The sequence below is a fragment of the Vombatus ursinus genome, unplaced genomic scaffold (assembly GCF_900497805.2).
Source record: "Vombatus ursinus unplaced genomic scaffold, bare-nosed wombat genome assembly UNPS02001419.1, whole genome shotgun sequence".
In the NCBI taxonomy this organism is placed as follows: Eukaryota; Metazoa; Chordata; class Mammalia; order Diprotodontia; family Vombatidae; genus Vombatus; species Vombatus ursinus.
The window spans coordinates 8942094-8961639 of NW_020941197.1; the positions used below are offsets into that span (position 1 = coordinate 8942094).

The 19546-nt window shown below is 35.4% G+C and overlaps 1 protein-coding gene across 4 annotated transcripts in view; it reads right to left on the reverse strand.

Moving 5' to 3' along the window:
* Positions 1-19546, reverse strand: part of SENP7 (SUMO specific peptidase 7) — a 164662-nt gene that overhangs the window by 13841 nt on the left and 131275 nt on the right. For 3 of the 4 annotated variants that reach the window (XM_027867203.1, XM_027867184.1, XM_027867211.1), the window contains 2 exons: positions 10906-11030; positions 7760-7812 (listed from right to left, as the gene is read on the reverse strand). In XM_027867203.1, the coding sequence (XP_027723004.1) occupies positions 7760-7812; positions 10906-11030 (178 nt within the window). The remainder of the gene's footprint in view (positions 1-7759; positions 7813-10905; positions 11031-19546) is intronic. The other variant, XM_027867194.1, reaches the window with a different exon arrangement.

The window sequence follows — 19546 nt, forward strand, 5'->3', positions numbered from 1 at the left end:
ATGCATACTTCATCATGTTAAAAAAAACATCAAAAGACATAGGAATAAAGGGAATTTTATATAATATCATTAAAAGGATCTATCTAAAACCAAGAGCCAGCGTTATATGTAATATAGTCTAGAGGCCTTCTGAGTAAAATCAAGGGTAAAGCAAAGATCACTGTCACCACTACTATTTGATGTAGAACTAGAAATCTTAACAAAATCACTAACACTAGAAAAAGAAACTGAAAAAATAAGCATAAACAGAGAAAACAAAATCATTTCATTATTCAGGTGATAATGGATTGAATTACATTATCAACTAAAAATAACTTCAACAAAGTAACAGGATATAAAATAAACCCACAAAAATCATTAATCTTTTTGTAAATTACTTACAAAACCCAACAGGAAGACACAGGGAAAAAATTCCTTTCAAAATCACTATACAGCATTAAAAAAAAAAATCTGGGGACCAAATGCCAAGACACACATAAGAATTATGGGAATACAACTACAAAAGATTCTTCATAAAAATAAAAACAATTAAATAATTGCTCGTGGTTGGGCTACGCCAATATTATAAAAATGATAATACTACCCAAATTCCTTTTCAGATTCAGGGCCATACCAATCAAACTGCCAAAGGTAAAGAAGGTCTACTTTAGAGAACAAGAAAAAAATCTTGTTCATCTGGAGAAACAAAATGTTAAGAATCTCAAAGAAAGTATTTTTTTAAAGTGAGAAGGAAGGGGGGCTAGCAATGCCAGTCCCCAAACTATACTACAAAGCAATAATAATCAAAATTACCTGGCACTGGCTTAAAAAGATAAAAAATTGATCAATGGAAAAGATTAGGCTCACAAAATACAGAAACAAGTTAAGAAAATAGGTTAGTGTTTGCTAAGTCCAAGGACCTGAACTAATGGGGTAAATTCTCACTCGCTATTTAACAAAAATGGCTGGAAAAGTAGCAAAGAAGTGTGGCCAATGTTGGGTTAGACCAACATCTCACTCCCCTGTACCCACAATGTGTGGGATATGTAATTTAGATGTACAAGGTACTGAACATTTTTCTTGAACAAATAGGGAAGGATTTTCCTTTTACAGCTTTGGATGGGGAAGGGTTCTTAGTCAAACAAGGAAGAAAGGTCATTACAAAACACAAGGAACAATTTTAATCACATAAAATAGAAGGATTTCTCTACAAACAAAATCAATGAAGCTGGAATTGAAGGGAAAAGAGTTTTGGTTGGGGGTAAATAACCTTTGTGGTTATCTTTTTATCTTACAAAGGCCTGATATCCAAGATATTTAGGGGATTTTGATTACATAATTAAAATATTTTCTGCCAATAAAATCAACTCAGTTAAAATTTGAAGGTAAACAGAAGGAAAAAAATCTGTGCAGCAAATTTCTCTGGAAAAGAGAAATAATTTAAATATTTAAGAACAAGAGTCATTCTCCAATTAAGAAATGGCCAAAGGATATGACCAGGCAGTTTTCAAAAGAAGAAAAGCACACTATCAATAACCACATGAAAAATCTCCAAATTACAAATAATAAGAAAAATGTAAAATAAAACAACACTGAGGTTTCACCTCATAACTATTAGATTGTCAAGGATAATTTAAAAAAGAAAATGACAATTGTTGATTGGGCTATGGGACAACAGGTACATGAATGCATTGTTGGTAGAGCTGTGAATTGTTCCAACCATTCTGGAAGTAATTCAGAACTAAATCCAGCAATACTACTATTAGGCATGTACCTCAAAGATATAAAATAAAGAGGAAAAGGATCCCATCATAGCTTTTTGAGGTTCAAAGAACTAGGATCTAAAGTAATATCCATCAGTTAGGAAATAGCTGAAAAAATTATGGCATATGAATGTAAAGGATACTATTTTTACCATAAGAAATGATGACAGGGACCATTTAGAAGAAACTTGGGAAGACTTGTATGAATGGATAAAGAGTAAAGTGATCAGAACCAGGGAAGAGAACTTTATGCAGCAGCAATTAAAAGACAAACATATTTGAAAGATTTAAAAAAGAACTCTGGTGAATGTAATGATAAATCTAAATTCTAAAGAACTGATGAGGAAGTATGCTACCGAGCTCCTGGCAGAGAGGTGATGGATTTAGAAATAAGAATGAAACATATGTTTTTGATATGGAGAATACAGGAATTTGTTTGCTTGACTATGAGTATTTATTAAAAGAATTTAAAGTTGTTGTGTTGGCTTTTTTGTTGATTTTTTTTTATTGTTGGGGTGGAGAAGATGGGAGAGAGAAAATAAATGCTTATTAATTGGGGGAAAAAAGAAAATCAAACAGTTAGCATTTATTAAGTACCTGATATATGCCACAAAGTTATATGCTGAGGATACAAATACAAAATCAAAGCTATCCCTTTGAGGACTATACATTCAAATGGAGATGTTAGAAAACAAAGTGAGAAAAGCAGCTGGACTCCAGAGAAAATCCATGCTGGAGGCAAAAGAATTTTAAAGGTATTCCAGGACTGACTACCAAAATACCTCAAGGAGTGAAAGACCCTAAAAGAATGAAAAAAAAAAATCATAGTACAAATATCCAAGAAAGGCAATGTGCCATAATGATTAAAGAGTCAGCCCTGGAGTCAGGAATCCGGGATTCAAATCTTGTCTCTGAAACTTAAAGACTACATGATACTAGTCAAATCAAAATCTCTTAGTAGCCCAAGAAACTCTCTTAAAACTAAAAATTAGAGACAAGTTGCCCATCTACATTGGTGAACAGTCTCCATGCCAGGAATTCCCCAAACTAATTAAATCAAAAGTCCAAACCAAAAAAACATTTAATACCCAAAATGGCAACCAAGAAGACATCAATAACTACCGTTTCACATATGTACTTTCTTATCACTATAAAATTTTTAGTAAAATTATAGATTCATAGAGTATCTTTCATGAAAATGACAGGCTATCAGAGACAATTACTTCTAACAAACCACATCTTCAGTCACACACGATTGACATTTATATAAAATTCATGATTCTGCTGTGTTAATCTGTAGGTTACAAAAATTTCATTTCACTCACAATGTATTCATAAAGGCTCTCCTCTAAGAAGATACCCTCATGAATACATTAAGATTATGCAAAATTATCTGATAAATGTAACCAGAGAGTTAACTTTGCTTGACAATTTTTTATCATTTCTAAGCAATACATAAAACTGTAAGCTATACACTCAGAAGTGTATACCACTACCATCTAAGTATTTCCTAGGGTAAAGTGTAACTGAAATAAGGATACTCCATACTTGATGAGGTTCTCTAAATTCTCCTGTATGACACTGTACTGATCATATCATGCAGTAAAACATGACCACTCAAAGTCTGGTCTAGTAAATCACACGAGAAAAAAAAACAAATGAATGAAGGATATGTATTCACCCAGACTATAATGTGGAACCAGACATGACATTCCACTGAATTAATCCAATACTACCTATATCTTAAGACAGACAGAAGTGGGCAATCAACTGAGCAAAGAACAGAAATGCAGAAAGATAACGGTCTGGATCACGTGGAAAATCCCAGAATGCATCTAATGATCTCAAGCTGTCTGCTACCCAAAACCCATCTTTTTAACATTGAAAATCTCCCAAGAAAAAAAGCAAGAGAATTAGAGATGGATAGAGAGCTGGCCTTGAAGCCATGAAGACTTGGGTTCAAGTCCGAGCTTTGCCACATTTTGGCTATGCAACCCTGGGTGGGTCATTTAATCTCTCTCTCAGTACTCCAGGCAACTCTTGAAGACTAGGAGTTGCAGAGAAGGTACCACCCTGAACTGGTAGAGTGAGCTTCCTTATCTGGGAGTCCTCTATAATTATGAAATCACAGACCCAGTCCCTATTCCTACCCCGATTCTCCTAGAGATGCTATATAGCTGAGAATTATCAACCACTACAATCAAAGAGCAATGGAAAGATACACAGTGGGTATCAAGAGGTAGCAGCCCATCACTATCAGTGATAGACAAATGAGAAGCAGAATAAAATAAATCACTCATTACAGGAATGAACAAGAAAGGAAGTGAGGTAGGCTTGTGGTTGTACTGGTGAACATAAAATATGAAACATGCAGCCTCCAAGATTTGGAAAGATTGTGTATGAGGATTTATGGAAAGATGATCAGAAATCACACACTAGAAATGGAAGAAAGTTCTATGATGGAAGAGGAAGTGCTCATACCAAGGAGACCATGTATACCATGGACACAGTAGAATATCAAACAGAACTATTTCAAGAGAGAGATCCTTCATCTTTGTTTGACCTATAATCCTGTAACTCAATTCATTATTTCAATCAATATGGATGAGTCTGATGGCATATCTCACCATGCACAATTCCTGTGCCATCTCTATGTTGTCAAGGATTTCAAACAAAATATGTTCTAAGGCCTCAATACGAATCAATTAATAATTCAAATGTTACAGCATGTTTTTAGTCTTATCCTTACAATTCTCTACACAAATTCTCTACCCATTCTAATTCTCTACACAAACCTTACAATCCAACAAGACTACTGTCCTTTTCTCTGTCATGCCTTTTGCTTTACCACCTCAGTGTCTTTGCCTATGCAACTCCTCCAGAGTTCCATCTACCTAATCTTTACTTATCAAAATCCTATTTAGCCTTCACAGTCTAACTCAAATGTCACATCCTCCATAAAGCCTTTCCTTATTATTCCAACTAGAAATTCTCTCTGTCTCCCAACTTTGATGCAATCTGTTTGCAATCCCTTGAACCAGATGTTATACATTGCCTTTTATTATAGTTATCTGTACACATGACTTCTATACTAAACTGTATAGAAGTCTTTGAAGCCAGGAAATATAGCTGACTCATTACAACAAAACCATGCACACAACAGATGCTCAAGAGATATGTATTGAATGCATACAAATATGTTTTGCTTTAGGTAATGGCTTGTGTTCCTGAAAAGTTAAGTAGAAAACAATTTGTATAAACTTATTCTTATTCTAAACATGCATGGAGACCTGCTATTTAAGAGAAGTCTATCTTTATGAATCCTAGTAAAATAAAGATTCATTCTATAACATTTTTTTCTGTTAATCCAATTTTCATATACAGGGAAATCACCAATGTACAAATGGATCTTATTTCAAAAGTTAATGTCAATTGGTTCTTTGTAACACTAAACACATTTCCTCCTACAAATAATGTTATAACTGGTTTAGCATTCACTTTAACAAACAAAAATACTTATTTAACCCTCAACACTGTAGAAATACTCTTCATTTACACAGTAGTAGAAAGTAATACTGTGGTAAATGTACAGTATTTTAGTTGTCATTTATAGTCAAAATGGGTTTTATGGACCACTAGTCACAGAACACCAGAGCTGGAAGGGATATCAGAGGCCATTTATCCAAACCATAAATGAATAAGAATACCTTCTACAAAATATATAACTTCCAGCCTTTGCTTGAAAATCTCTAGTGAAGGAGAATGCACCACCTCCCAAGGCAGTACACTTCACTTCTGGATCGCTCTAATAAGTAAATGTTTCCCCATATCCAGCTGAAATCTGCCTATATGCAACCTCCATCCCCTACTCCTCATTGTCCTCTGGGGCCAAACATAATATGTCTAATCCCTCCTGCATATGAAAGCCCTTCAAATACCAGACAATAACTATTATGTACAAAGTATTTTCTCCTTCATGCTAAACATCCTCAGTTCCTTAAGTCAGTACTTCCATGGCATGTACCTGAGGCCTTTCACCACTCTAGCTATCCTCCTCTGGATTCGTTCCAAGTTAACAATGTCCTTTTAAAATAAGCACTAAGAATTGCACATAATATTCCCCTCGTGGTCTAACCACTATGACCTCCTTAGTTCTGTACAGTACCTCTCTCTCTCTTAACAAAACTTATGATCACATTAGGTTTTTTGGCTATAATAGAACTGTTGATTCATATGGAACTTGCAGCCATTAAAACCCTCAGATATATTTTGGATGAACTGTTGCCTATGTCTCCATACCTTAAATTTGTCAAGTTATTTTTGAACCCAAATTGAAGATTTTAAATTTATCCTCATTAAATTTCATTTTAGTAGATTAGGCCCCATATTAGTCTGGGAATAATAAGTCAAATTCTTTGTACCTAACAACAATGAAAGATGCCATGGGGTTCCAGAATGTAGGCCCACAGGAAGAAGTAAAGAGCACCTAGCTGGAACCATATTGACAGTGGAATCTACCCATCAGCCATAAGAAGCCACCAAAGAGCAAAGTTAATCCCATGTGGAAGGGCACAGATGAAACTCCAACACGATTAGCTGCTATCCCCACTGGAAGTGGTTAACTTAGAGCTATAGCAACAAGCACTAGTCTTCTAATGCCAGTGATCTGATTGGCCCCAATGTAAAGTAGGGATTCAATATGCCTGAATGAATGTTCTATATGGGCAGGCCTGGGAAATGATTTGCATGGTATCCAAGTTCCTCACTCCATTGCTTCTCCAGTTTGAATTGGTGAGTTTCCTACAGGATTAAGCACTCAGGTATTGGTCCCAGAAAAATAGTCCCAGATAACAAAATTCCTGGGAGGGTGAGATTAGTTGCTAATATGTGTTCACCATGACAGGACAGGTCTGAGGAACTGGCCCAAATTGGTTGAATTGTTACGGGTATCAACTGCTTTTGAGAAATGGCCCCAGACAAAGCTTACCATGATTTAGTCTAAATGTAGTTTTCTGAACTCCAGAACACGTATGGAAAAGGTAGTACCGTCTCAATAACATTGATACTATAGGAAACTGTGTTCAAAGTTAGAACTTATAATTCAGAGTGGCAGGAATATCTCTTCCACAACAAATCCCCTATACACAAAAGGACTACTGTCCCCTTCCCTTTATAGTATCAGAAAGAAAGAAAGATTCCTTCCCTCTGCCCTGATAGTAACCACACCAACAGCCCCTTACCATGGCAGCTGGTGATGTTCAAATTTGAAAGAATTTTTAAAAATTCATTAATTTTAGCAGTTATCTTTAACTAGTTTGCTTAAAAGAGTATGTATACTTATATGTGTACATATACAAACACACCCATGGGTAGGCTGGTACGCAAAGTGCTCAATTCTTAGAAAAAGTGCTTTATAAATACAATGTACTACTAATTATTATTATGAAGAAAAATAAGAACAAGAATAGCAAAAAAGCAAAAGCTATCCTCAAAACTTAGAGCTTCAAACTGTCTCACATAACACTTGTCAATGAATTAGACTAATAGACCCAAACCATATTACTACCATTTGTGTAAAATGAGTTTGAGAGAGTAGATTGATAGCCATAAAAGGTTGATCCTGTAGCAGACATTAATGATCTTTAACTATAGCTCAGATGAAACGTAGAGTACAAGATGTGTTAATAAGTTCATCAATGACACTAAGTTGGGCAGTGCTGCTAATAGCTTTTAAAAAATTTTAGTTTAACCTTGAAAAATTTAGTAGAGAGGATGAAGGATAATATATCTAGGGAGGAAAAGTAAACTATAAAAATACAGTGAAGAATGATTAGCTAAGAAGTAGCATAAGTCTTTATCCTTTCCCTTCCCCCCCAACAAAGAAAGTCTAAAAAATTATGATCTAAGGACCATATTATGATCCATCACAATGACATAACCTAATATGCCCCTTGCTCAGATAACATAGTGCACTCCTAAGTTTTTCTTCCTTCACATGTAAAAAAGAATTCACTTACCTGGGGATCCTCTGTATCTAAGGAGAGTAAGGAAGTAATATGTAGATCATTATCTAGTTTGAAATAACAAAACAACATAAGCATTTATAAAACCAATATTTGTATGTCTAATATTTCATCTCTATCCATTTAGTAAAAGAAAAAATACCTAGGACTTACTGGACTTTGTTTATGTGTTATGCAAAAGCTTAAACAATGGAAAGAACTGATAATGGCTGGTTCTTATAAACAATGGCCAAATAGCAGTGGTCAAAACCTGAAATATCAGATACCTGTGACAGTCTTTCTTAAAAGATGGAGTACAACAGTAAGAAAATTAAATTAAGAAATATTTATTACATGAAAGGCCTTATGCTAAAAATTAGTGACACAAGGATAAAAAATGGGTAAAGTTTACAACTTATGGTACTTACATTCCACTGTGGGAAGGGTGGGGGTTATGGCATGTACACACAGAAGCATAATAAAAGATATATATGTATACTTATGCATGTGTATAATATATACATACCCATGTACCTGTGTATATATGCTGACACATGTACATGCATTTGTATGTATTCTACTTTATCTGTATACATGTTTATATACATATATGTTCTTGAGCCTTTCAGGAACAGAATATTCATATATACATGATTCATATATTCATATACAACATGATAAGTATACTACAAAGATGCATCTATGTACATGTGTGTTTACATGTGGGTGTATATACATATTCATGTATATGTGTTATAGAGAAAGAGAAAGCTATTCTTAAGCTTTTCAGCATGGAGATGTGTATACACAAAACACATAAAACATGATAAATATAACATAAAGAGGCATCTGTGTATGAGTAGGCATGTATAATTATATGAACACATATGTGTGTATGTGTATTATTGAACCTTTCAGGATGGTGATGAATACAAACATACAAAAATACTACACAATAAATGTAATATAAAAAGACATTTGTAAATATATGTGTATATATACACACATAAACAAACATGCATATATACATATTTATATGTATTCTGGAGTCTTTCAGGCTGTAGATACACACACAAAGCAATAAATATAATATAAAGAGGCATCTGTGTACATGTGATAAACATATACATATTTATATACAGATTTACATGTATATATAAAAATATATACACATACTATATATATATATATATATATATATATATATATTTTCTGGAGCCTTTCAGGATGGAGATGGATACATAACACATAATAAGTATAATATAAAGAGGCAAGGGAGAGATCCAAATAAACTGCTTTAGGAAAATCTGTGGAGAGAAAGAACACTTTTAGCTGGGATAATCAGGGAAGGTTTAACAGAAGAGGTGCTAATTGATCTGAGCCTCAAATGAAGAGAAAGGTTATAACAAGTGGGAGCTGAGAAAGGAGTAAATTCCAAACCTGGGATATGGCCTTTGTAAATGCACAGATATAGGTGACCAAATTTCAAGTTTGGGTAACATTTAGTAGTTTAGTTTGATTTTAATGGAAGGTATGAAACTGGGTGCTGTGAAATAAGACAGAAAAGGTAGATTGGAGTCAGACTATAGAGGGCCTTAAATCCTAATGAGATTTGTCTTACCAGCAAAACGGAACTAATGTAATTTTGGTTTGCTTTTTTTCTTTCTTTCTGATGAGGGGAGTGACATGTTCAGACTTGTGCCTTAGGAAGAGTGTATGGCAAGAATGTTTGCCAAGTGTATGAAAGATGGGTTAAACATGGGAGAGAATGGAGGCAGGATCACCAGTTAGGAAGCTACTAAAAAATCCAGATGAGAGGACCTGACATAAGGAAGTAGCTGTTTGGGTAGAGGAGAAGTAATGTTGAAATGTTATAGAGGTTGAATCAATAGGACAAAACAGTTATTTGAATATTGGAGAGGAGGTGCTGAAAAGAAAACAGTCAAAGATGACTCAAAAATTTTAAGTCTAAGGTAATGCAGTTTGGGGTTATGATGAGGTCTAAGTTATGACAACTCCTATTGGTGGATGAGGAGGTCCAGGTCATTGGAAATGAGAAGATTAAAGAAAAGGCCTATGTTGTTTGAAGGGTCGTCAGTATGAATGCTGCAATAGTGATGGATAAGAACACAGGTTAATGTGGAGAGAAAGAATGTGACTCAGGTACTGAACTCACTGAAGTAGTAGGCAGAATGGCCTGGGAAATCAGTAGATGATAGAGACAAGAATCCAGCCTGGACAACAAATCTGACAGAATGAATTTCTGGGCGATGGTGTCAGAAGAGCAGTCTAAAAGTGGCAGAACGGACCGAGGAGTAGGCTGACTCCACTTTCCAGCCCTAGAGTAGGCTGCCGGGAGGGCAGGAGGTAAGAGGAGCAGGGAGCTTGAGAGTGGGTGTTAAAGGATGAGAGGCTTTTAGGAAAAAGTAAAGTTTTAACCAGCACCAAAAGACAGGAGAAGAGACATAGGATGAAAGGAGCTCTGCTGACAGTAGAGTGGCAGTTCCAGAGGGTATGACAGAAGAAGATAGCAATAAATGATGGTTAATTGGAGCTATCTTTTGTTATCTTTAGTGAATGATCACCAAAACAATAAGCTCCAGGAGGTTGTTAGTGGAATTCTGGGAATATTGCCACTTCATCTGTTTTGCTTTTCATGCTTTGACTATAATGTAATGGCTATTTTTATTAATGTTTGCTTTGGCCAAAACACATATGCCAATTATATGATATGGCTTCTCTGGGTATATTTAAATGACATTTTGGGTTGTATATTGATCTCATAGTAGAAAATCTGAGTGGGAGAAAGAGAGAACAATTACCTATGAAAACTACTAATTACTGTATACAATTGTTACTAACTACAAGCTACACATGGAGATGAGTGGCACAAAATGGATGTCAGTTGGATTCACAAAATATTTCTACGCACAGTTCTGTAATTTCAAAGCTAAATACATCAAGGTCACTTAAAATTTTACTTCTTTAATATGACAGACAAGGCTTCCTTGCATGATAATCTCAGATTTCCTGCTATTCATTTTAAAATTATTTTTAGCTATGCCTTTAATTTCAAATTGCTTTCTGTAGCCATTCTCTTTTAATGTTTTGTACTTTATTGCCATGATCATTAAAAGACTACCATCTATGTTATGTATTACCCAGAGTTTGAAAGTCATGTTGGCATTGTGGAGACTTGGATTGTTGGGATAACTGATGTGGAAAATCTTCATACACAGGCCCTTCTAACCATGGAAAACAAATGACTGCAAGATACCAATGAGACCTGTTTAAAAAAAAGAAAGAAAGAAATATCTTAGTATCAATAAAAAAATATCAAAGGCATTTAATCTTTTCCATAAAAACATCTGGCAAAGTAGGCATAATAGCTCTCATACCAATCTAATAACAATCCATCCAATCGTTTGCAGCGAGGTACTAACAATTATGAGAAAGCTCTTACTTATATTGAGCTAAAATTTGCTTCCCTGAGACTTTCATTATATCTAGTTTTATCTTCTAGAGCAGAGGTGTCAAACTCAAATAGAAACAGGGGCTACTGGTCCATATATAAAGATCTATGGGACAAATACAGACTTAGTTTTTAAATATTATGCTACATTTTGTTGTATTTCTATTTATTTTGTTAAATGTTTTCCAATTACATTTTAATCTAGTTTGGGCTGCACTGAGGAGTGTTGTGGGCCCCATCAAGAAAAACTGCATGTTTGATACCTCTGCTCTAGAGCTACCTAAGATAAACCTACTACCTATTCCATATGGTAGTACTTCAAATAATTAACAACAGCTATGTTCTCTTCCCATCTCAACCATCACCACTCGAACTCTTCTCTTCTTCATACAATTTCCAGTTCCTTCAACAATTCCACATAGACTCCTCACCTCTCTGGTCTCTTGTTTTGCACTGAGAATGAGACATGGGAGACATCCAGTGAAAATGTTTGGAGATGGGATATGGAGTGTTATGGGTACAAGAGCACAGAGGCTAGTGCTGATGAACCACAGAATATGTTGAAGGGAGTCAGGAATAAGATGCCTGGAAAGGTAGGAAGGGGCCAGGTTATATGAAGGACTCCAAAAGTCAAACAAAAGATTCTGTTTGTTCCTGGAGATAACAAGGAGCCCCTGGAATTTGTTGCATTTGTTGCATTTGTTCCAAGAACTACAGATTATATTCCAGATACAATCTGAATAGCAGAGAATATAGTGGGATAATTGGCACTATTTATCTGGATATGATATTTCTATTAATGTAGCCTAAGACTGAATGAGCTGTTTGTTTGTGTTTGGTTTTGTTTTATTTTGGTTTGGTTTGGGGCGGGGCGGGGGGGGCGGTTTACAACCATGACATGCTGATGACTCCTTTTGAGCCAACAATCAACTAAAACTTGTCTTTTCCTATAGAAATACTATTAAGCCAGGATTCTATCATCCTGTTTTCAACACCGATCCTGTTATCTAATTTATTAGGTATTCTCTTCTACTCATCTGTGGAACTGTCATCCATAGATATGATAAATGTTTTTTTATGTCTTCATCGAAGTTGTTGACAAAAATGCTCAACTGGACAAGGTTAAGGACAAAGCCATGTGGCATTCCATTAGATATCTCTATCCAATTTGATAATTTCCTACTTTGATGGATCTGTGATTGATTAATCTCTAATATACATGTTTCCTCCAACTCAACAGAATCTTTTTATCCTGTATGACTCTCTTCTCCATGTTCCCACATAAAACATTTAAAGAGGGCAAATCTAGCATGCCAAGGTCCTTTCTCTCTAGATCTCTTGATGTTGTATGGGTGCCAAAAGAGGTTGACCATCTGGTCATATATTTCTGTTATAACATATTTTACATATTATCTGTAAAATTTTCATTGGTAATATAACACAACCTTCTCATATCCATTGTATATCTACTTCCTTTGGGATGACCAGCAACTTTAATTTCAAAGACTGTCATGCTTCTGGCAGAATATTGGTATTTTAAGAGGTGACCCTTTGACTCAGGTAGAAGCTTGGGATTTACAGATATTTCAAACTGGGTGCCTCATAGACATCTTAAACTTAAAATATCCAAATCTGAACTTATTATCTTTCCTCCAAAAACTCCTTCCTAATTTCCCTATTACTCTCCAGGGTAGCTCTCTCCTCCTAGTCCCCCAGGCTCACAACCTAGATGTCATCCTCAACTCCCCAACTCTCTCATCCTCTACATAAAATCAGCTGTTAAGTCCTATAATTTCTACCATCATAACAATCTCACATATATGGCCCTTCTCTCCTCTAACACTACCATCAGCTTGAGGCCAACCCTCAACACCTCACACTTAGGCTTTTGCAAAAGCCTTCTGATTCATATCTCTGCCTCAAGTCTCTCCCTACTCCAGTCCAACCTCCACTCATCTATTAAATCAATGTTCCTAAGCCAGAGATTTGATCATATCACCAGCAACCCCACACACACACACCCCATGCAACAAATTCCAGGGGCTCCTTGTTATCTCCAGGAACAAACAGAATCTTTTGTTTGACTTTTGGAGTCCTTCATATAACCTGGCCCCTTCCTACCTTTCCAGGCATCTTATTCCTTACTCCCTTCAACATATTCTGTGGTTCATCAGCACTAGCCTCTGTGCTCTTGTACCCATAACACTCCATATCCCATCTCCAAACATTTTCACTGGATGTCTCCCATGCCTCAAACACTATATCTCCTCATCTCCATTTCCTAGCTTCTCTGGCTTTCTTCAAGATGCAGTTGAGGTCTCACCTTGTGCAAGAAGCCTTTCCCAGTCTTCCTTAATCTTCATGCCTTCCTTCTGAGACTATGCCCAATTTATCCTATATGTTTCTTATTTGTACGTACTTGTTTGTGTGCCATTTCCCTCATTAGACTGTGAACTGGTTGAAAGGAAAAACTGATTTTTGCCATTCTTTGCATCCCTATCACTTAGAACAGTGTCTGACATATAGCAAGTGTTTAATAAATGCTCACTGAATGACAGTAGAAAAGCATGTTCAATTTCCCAAAAGCAATCCAGCCTATCCTCCAACTTCCATTCAATTCTGGACCTAGTTAATTGTCAATTTCCAATGTTTGTTGAATATATATGTACTGATGGACCATCTTTATAGCTTATCTAACCAACTGTATCATATAGTCTAGCAAAAAAAAAAAATTCTTCATACACAAAGTACTATTTCAATAATCACCATTAGAGAATGAAAGTGATTGTGGTTTCTTGAAGACCATGCCAGTGCGGCATAAGATCTGGAATGTTGTACCATTCTATAAATGTTTCAGTTACAGTCCTAGTGACTGTATGATCACTTTTCTGAGGACCAACCTATTAAGTATGGAGAGGCTCATCACCAGTGGGCTAGTCACTAAGTAAAGAATTATTTGGCCATAATTACCCTTGAAACAAATTCAAATTTAAAAGAGCCATCAATCCTGTGTTCAGCCACTTTCTACTTCATCAGTGATTAGTGGAAAAGAAAGAAAAGGTACAAACAATCACCTAGTTTTAGCCCATTTCAAACACAGACTTAATTGTGGGCACTCCAAATGTGGGATGATTATCTAATACCAATGAGTAGAAAAGCCATTAGAGAACTTGTCAACCTGAGGACCATAAATTTTTTATCTTAATTTGTTAACTATGCTTCAACATAATTGATTTCCTTTATAAGCTTATGGATTTTATTTAGTGCATTTAAAACATTATTCTAAGAAGGGAGCCATAGGCCTCACCAAACTGCCAAAAGCTTACACAAGAAAAAGTTAAAAATCTTTTTATTAGAGAAACTGAAAAAATATCAATACTAACATTTCTTTAAATTGAACCAGAAGCAAAAGTATGTTTTGCTAAATAGGATGGTTCATGGGTGCTTCTTGAATAACCAAATAAAGAAGGTGGCAGAAATGGTTTAATCCTGTACAAAGACAATAAAAAGAACCATTTCATGGGATACTTGGACATTTTATATTTCAGTACTCACAATAAAAATTCATTTTAAAAAAATCATCATGAAAATTATTGTAGTTTACATACCAACACTGGTTGCAGGAGATAAGGACATAGACAAATTCTATTAATAACTAAAAATAAGACCTTCCAAATCAAACCACCATATACTCTACTATTTAGTGACTGAAACAGAGGTGGGCATAAGAGAAGATGGCAAAAAAAAAAATCTCAGGAAATGTAACTCATGAGTAAGAAACAAGAGGCTAAATGCTTCTAGACTGCACAAAAGCTTCATGATCATATATAATGAATACTTTCTTCAAGAAGAGGGTCAAAAGGCACTGAACATAGCAACGCAAAAAAAAAAACCATGAAAAATGAAACATTTTTATCTTAACACATAGAAGATGACAGCTTACTAATGGAAGAGTCATTTCTAAATCAATTGTCTCCATGAAGTCAGACCACTGACTTGTTAGAGCAAAATTAAAAATCAAAACCAAATTAGAATAATAAAAATGAGAAAACAAGGAATGCAATTAAAACAACTCCATCCTAATATACTTAAATAAATTATTTACTACTCCTCAAAATAAGAAACTAATTTAATCAGTTTAATTATTAAAGGAACTGACATAGATTATCACCATTTCCTACGGAAGTTTAATCAGTGTTAACCAACCACCACAAAAAGAAGCCTAAAAGAGCCTAGAAACCATCTTATCTGATAAAAACCTAATCTCTTTGCTAGGCAATACTAGCATAGAATATAAACTCATTTGTAATATCTTATCAAAAAGGATGATGGAAGATTGCGAGCAGCTCTACTATTCTGCTTATTAAGTTTTAGACAGTTTAATGAGAGACCCAATTAAACCAGATTTTCTCAAGAGCACTTAAGGATAAAACTGGAAGGAGACCAACAAATAAATGAAAAATGGAAGAGATCAGATAAGATTATAATATCACTATAACTATACTCTCTCCATCAATAGCAGAGGAAACAACACATTTGAGTTTTGATATCTCTTATATCATAGTCCCCAATGTGCTACATGAGGATATAAAATTGTAACTAAGGAAAACAAAAATTGAAAAAGCAGAGGAACTAGACCAAGAGGTCCATGTTGGAGATGACTTAATTTTGAGTACACTAAGGGATCAATTCTCAAGGTATTTGAAAGAGAAGAAGAAACCAAATGCATGGAAAAAAAAAATCACTGACATTCTTAGGACTAAAAAAAAAAAATGTGACAGATCCTGTGAGAATAAGAGAGTAAGAGGTTTCATAAGAACAGCTCTCCTCTCACTACATCAAATAATTCAAGTAAAGAGCTCTAATATCCAGGTGAAAAAAAATGAATATATCAAGTAAAAGAAATTTCAACTCCTCATCATTATATCACTGTTATGAGTGGTGGGATAATAGAAGAATGCCTCTTTCAGATTAATAATAATAATATTAATATAGTACCTACTATGTGCCAGGCACTGTGCTAAACACTTTACAAATATTATCTCATTTGATCCTCACAACAACCCTGTGAGGTAGATTCTATTATTATTATCTCCATTTTACAGATGAGGAAACTGAAGCAAACAGAGGTTAAGTCACTTGCCCAGGGTCACACATCTTGTGAATATATGAGGCCATATTTGAAATCTGACTCCAGATTCAGCACTCTATCCACTTACTATACTACCACCTAGCTGCCTTAGATGAGGAAAAGAGATGGTGAAACAAGGGGTCCAAGTTTGAAGAGGAGAGGTAGATGAGAGGTTTTGGATTTCTGCTCCTGCCTGTGTGTTAATGCGAAGGCAAGAACAGGATCGGGGGTCGGGGTGGGGGGGAAGGTGGCAGGGGGGGTGGGCAGAGGGATCATAGAGGAATGAGTGGGAACTGGGTATAGCCAGTGAAAAGGGAACAATTTGGCACCAGTCTGAAGTAACCCCACAGAGGTGGAAGAGCATGAGACAGGGGGCTTGTAATGAACTTTGCTAGGGGTGAGGTATTGGTTGTTGTACACTTCAAGTGATCTACAAGGTAGAGTTTTGTGTTGTGGTCATGTGTTGTACTATATAGAGGAAGTGGTTGGGTATCCAGAAAAGAGGAGGTTAACTCAGAGGAGGTTAACAGGGATTCACAGGTTCAAAGGGAGAGTGGTATGGTACTCTCCATATGATAAATTATTTGAGAAAAAGAAATGAGAACAGGATCAGGCCCCCTGAAGAAGAGTTACAGAATATCACCACTACACCCTAACATACCTGAGAATAGCTACTACAGTAGGTGCTCCCAGCTTTTCAGTTCCCATACCCCTGGAGCTTTCAATAAACCTTCCTGCCTTATGCATTCAATAAGAAATGAAATAAATTCTAGAGTTTACCATACATATGTACATAAGAAATAAAATAGATGAATTTTCATAAAGAAAATTTTATTTGGTACATAAAAATTTTTAAATATGAAAGTCTAAAAATATTTATCAGAACATAGGCAAATAAACTAGTGAAGCCCTTGATTCTGCTTCTTATTAACCATGAGTTTTATTTGTTGGGTTTTTTTAAAACGCTAATATATTGTATTAGATCATTAGTTTGTTTAATGCTTTGGATCTGATAGAAGACAGGACTGAGAATCCTGATTCAAGGAATTAAAGCCTTGTCACCATGTTTAATAAAAATGTGATTTGCTTCTACAAGGTACACCAAAATTTTTCTAATTTCATTAGTTGGAAATCAGGTCAATTCTCTGGTTATTGCAAAGGTCAATTTTCTTTTCTCATGTTTTACTGAGTTATCATCCCTAATTTTTTTCTAGATCAATTTGAAATTTTTTTCATATACAAACTTCATTAATTTGGTCTTAGCGGGAATTATACCTTCAACCAATTCTTTCAAATTTTTAGGACATACTACAATGCTCCCTCCCTTTCTTATCCTGTTCCCTCCTCCTCCCTCTTCCTCCTCCTCTTCCTCCTCCTCTTTACCATTCTCTTTACATTCCACAAACTTCTACCAACACAAGTTCCTCTGGAATATTTCAAGATGATAATATAGCTATTTACCAAATATCACCCATAACTCCTTGACAAACTTCTTATACCTATGGTGGATACATATACCCCAAGATTGGAATCACAATATTAGAAGTTTAAAATAAAGAGTAAGAAAAGGGGTGGAATGAAAATAACATTTCTTGAAAACAAGAATTATTATGATGAAATGGAAGAATGAATGAGATGGAATTAGGTACTACATTTTTATCTGAGTTGGAAAAGGGAAGGGTAAGAAGAAAATAGCAAAAGAAAATAGTGAGAGAAAATAACAATAATAATAAAAACAAAAGGAACTTTACTAGTATACAAACAGGGTAAGGCATGGATGTCCCCCCCTTTCCCAGTTATTATTTGAGATAATTATAGAAATTATAGCTATAAGTAATTAATCAAAGGTATAAACACTGGGAAAGAGGAGACAAAGCTATCTCAGTTTACAGAAGACTCAAGAGAACCACAGAAGAAACAAAGCAATTAATAGTTTTAACAAGTTAAGAGGACACAAAATAAATCCACAAAAGTCTTCAGTATTTCTATTTAGTACTATAAAAAAGATCAAGAAAGTCACTCATAATAGGAATATTCACATTCCATCCTCTTCTTCTGTTCTACTCTGTATATGGAAATACTCATTTTATGTGGTGTTTGTTAAGTTCAGAATAAAAACAAATTGCACTCAATTCTATCAAAAAGAGTCCTACAATTCTAAATCACCAATAGTAAGAGAAATGAAAATTTAAACAAATCTGAAGAGAACTACAACAGAGCAGTGTCATGAAAATCCAGGGAGAAGAAAGTATCAAGAGGATACGACGAACAGACTCAAAAACTACAGAGTAGTCAGGAAATGGGCAATGAATATAGACAACTTTTTCTCTGAGTTAAGCTATGAAAGGTAGGAGAACCATAGGACGCAGCTTGAGAAGACGTGAAGGGTTTTTAAGGATGCTTGAGATCTGCATGTGCTGGTATGCAGTAGGGAAATGAACTAGTGGATAAGGAAAATAATCATTTTGTGTAAACACACATACACACATCGTCTCCCTCATTAGAATCTAAGTTCCTGGAGGACAAGGACTCTTTCACTTTGTCTTTGTATTCCCAGCGCATAACATAGTGGCAGGCATATAGTTAGCACTTCATGAATGTTTGTTGGCTTATGATCCAATGGGTGTTATGCTGAAGACGGGAAAGTATCAAGAGTATAATTTGATGGGCTGGCATTCACATAGGTTGAAAAGAAAATAAAAAGGCCACAACATTCTCTGAGATTAGACCAAAGTAAAAAGGATCGTGGGAGGGAGGAGGGGGGACAAATAATCCTGAAGTGATTTCAAGTATGGAATCAGAGAGGAAAAAGAGCCTATAATAGATGATCTGAATTTTTTTTAGTCAAGTAGAAGGCAAAGTCATCCACTGAGAGATAGACATGAGGTTATGGTGTGAGCTGCTTGAGAAGATGTTTGGAATAGTCACAGTGGGGAGTGTGATAGGGAGTGGGTCAATGAAAAATAAAGGAGAGGCACACAGCAATGAGGGCCCCACTGGAACTGGATAACATAAACATGCAGCGGACTCAGGCAGCATGGTTATATGACTTACTCCACCATGTTGAGAATCACTAGAGCAAAAGCAGAGAAGGCAGATGACAGGAGTAATCAAGGATTAGATCATAGAAAGAGATAATTACCAGTAGGACAATGATGCAAAGGATTCAAGTTTTGGAGATAATGTACAGTTACTTTGG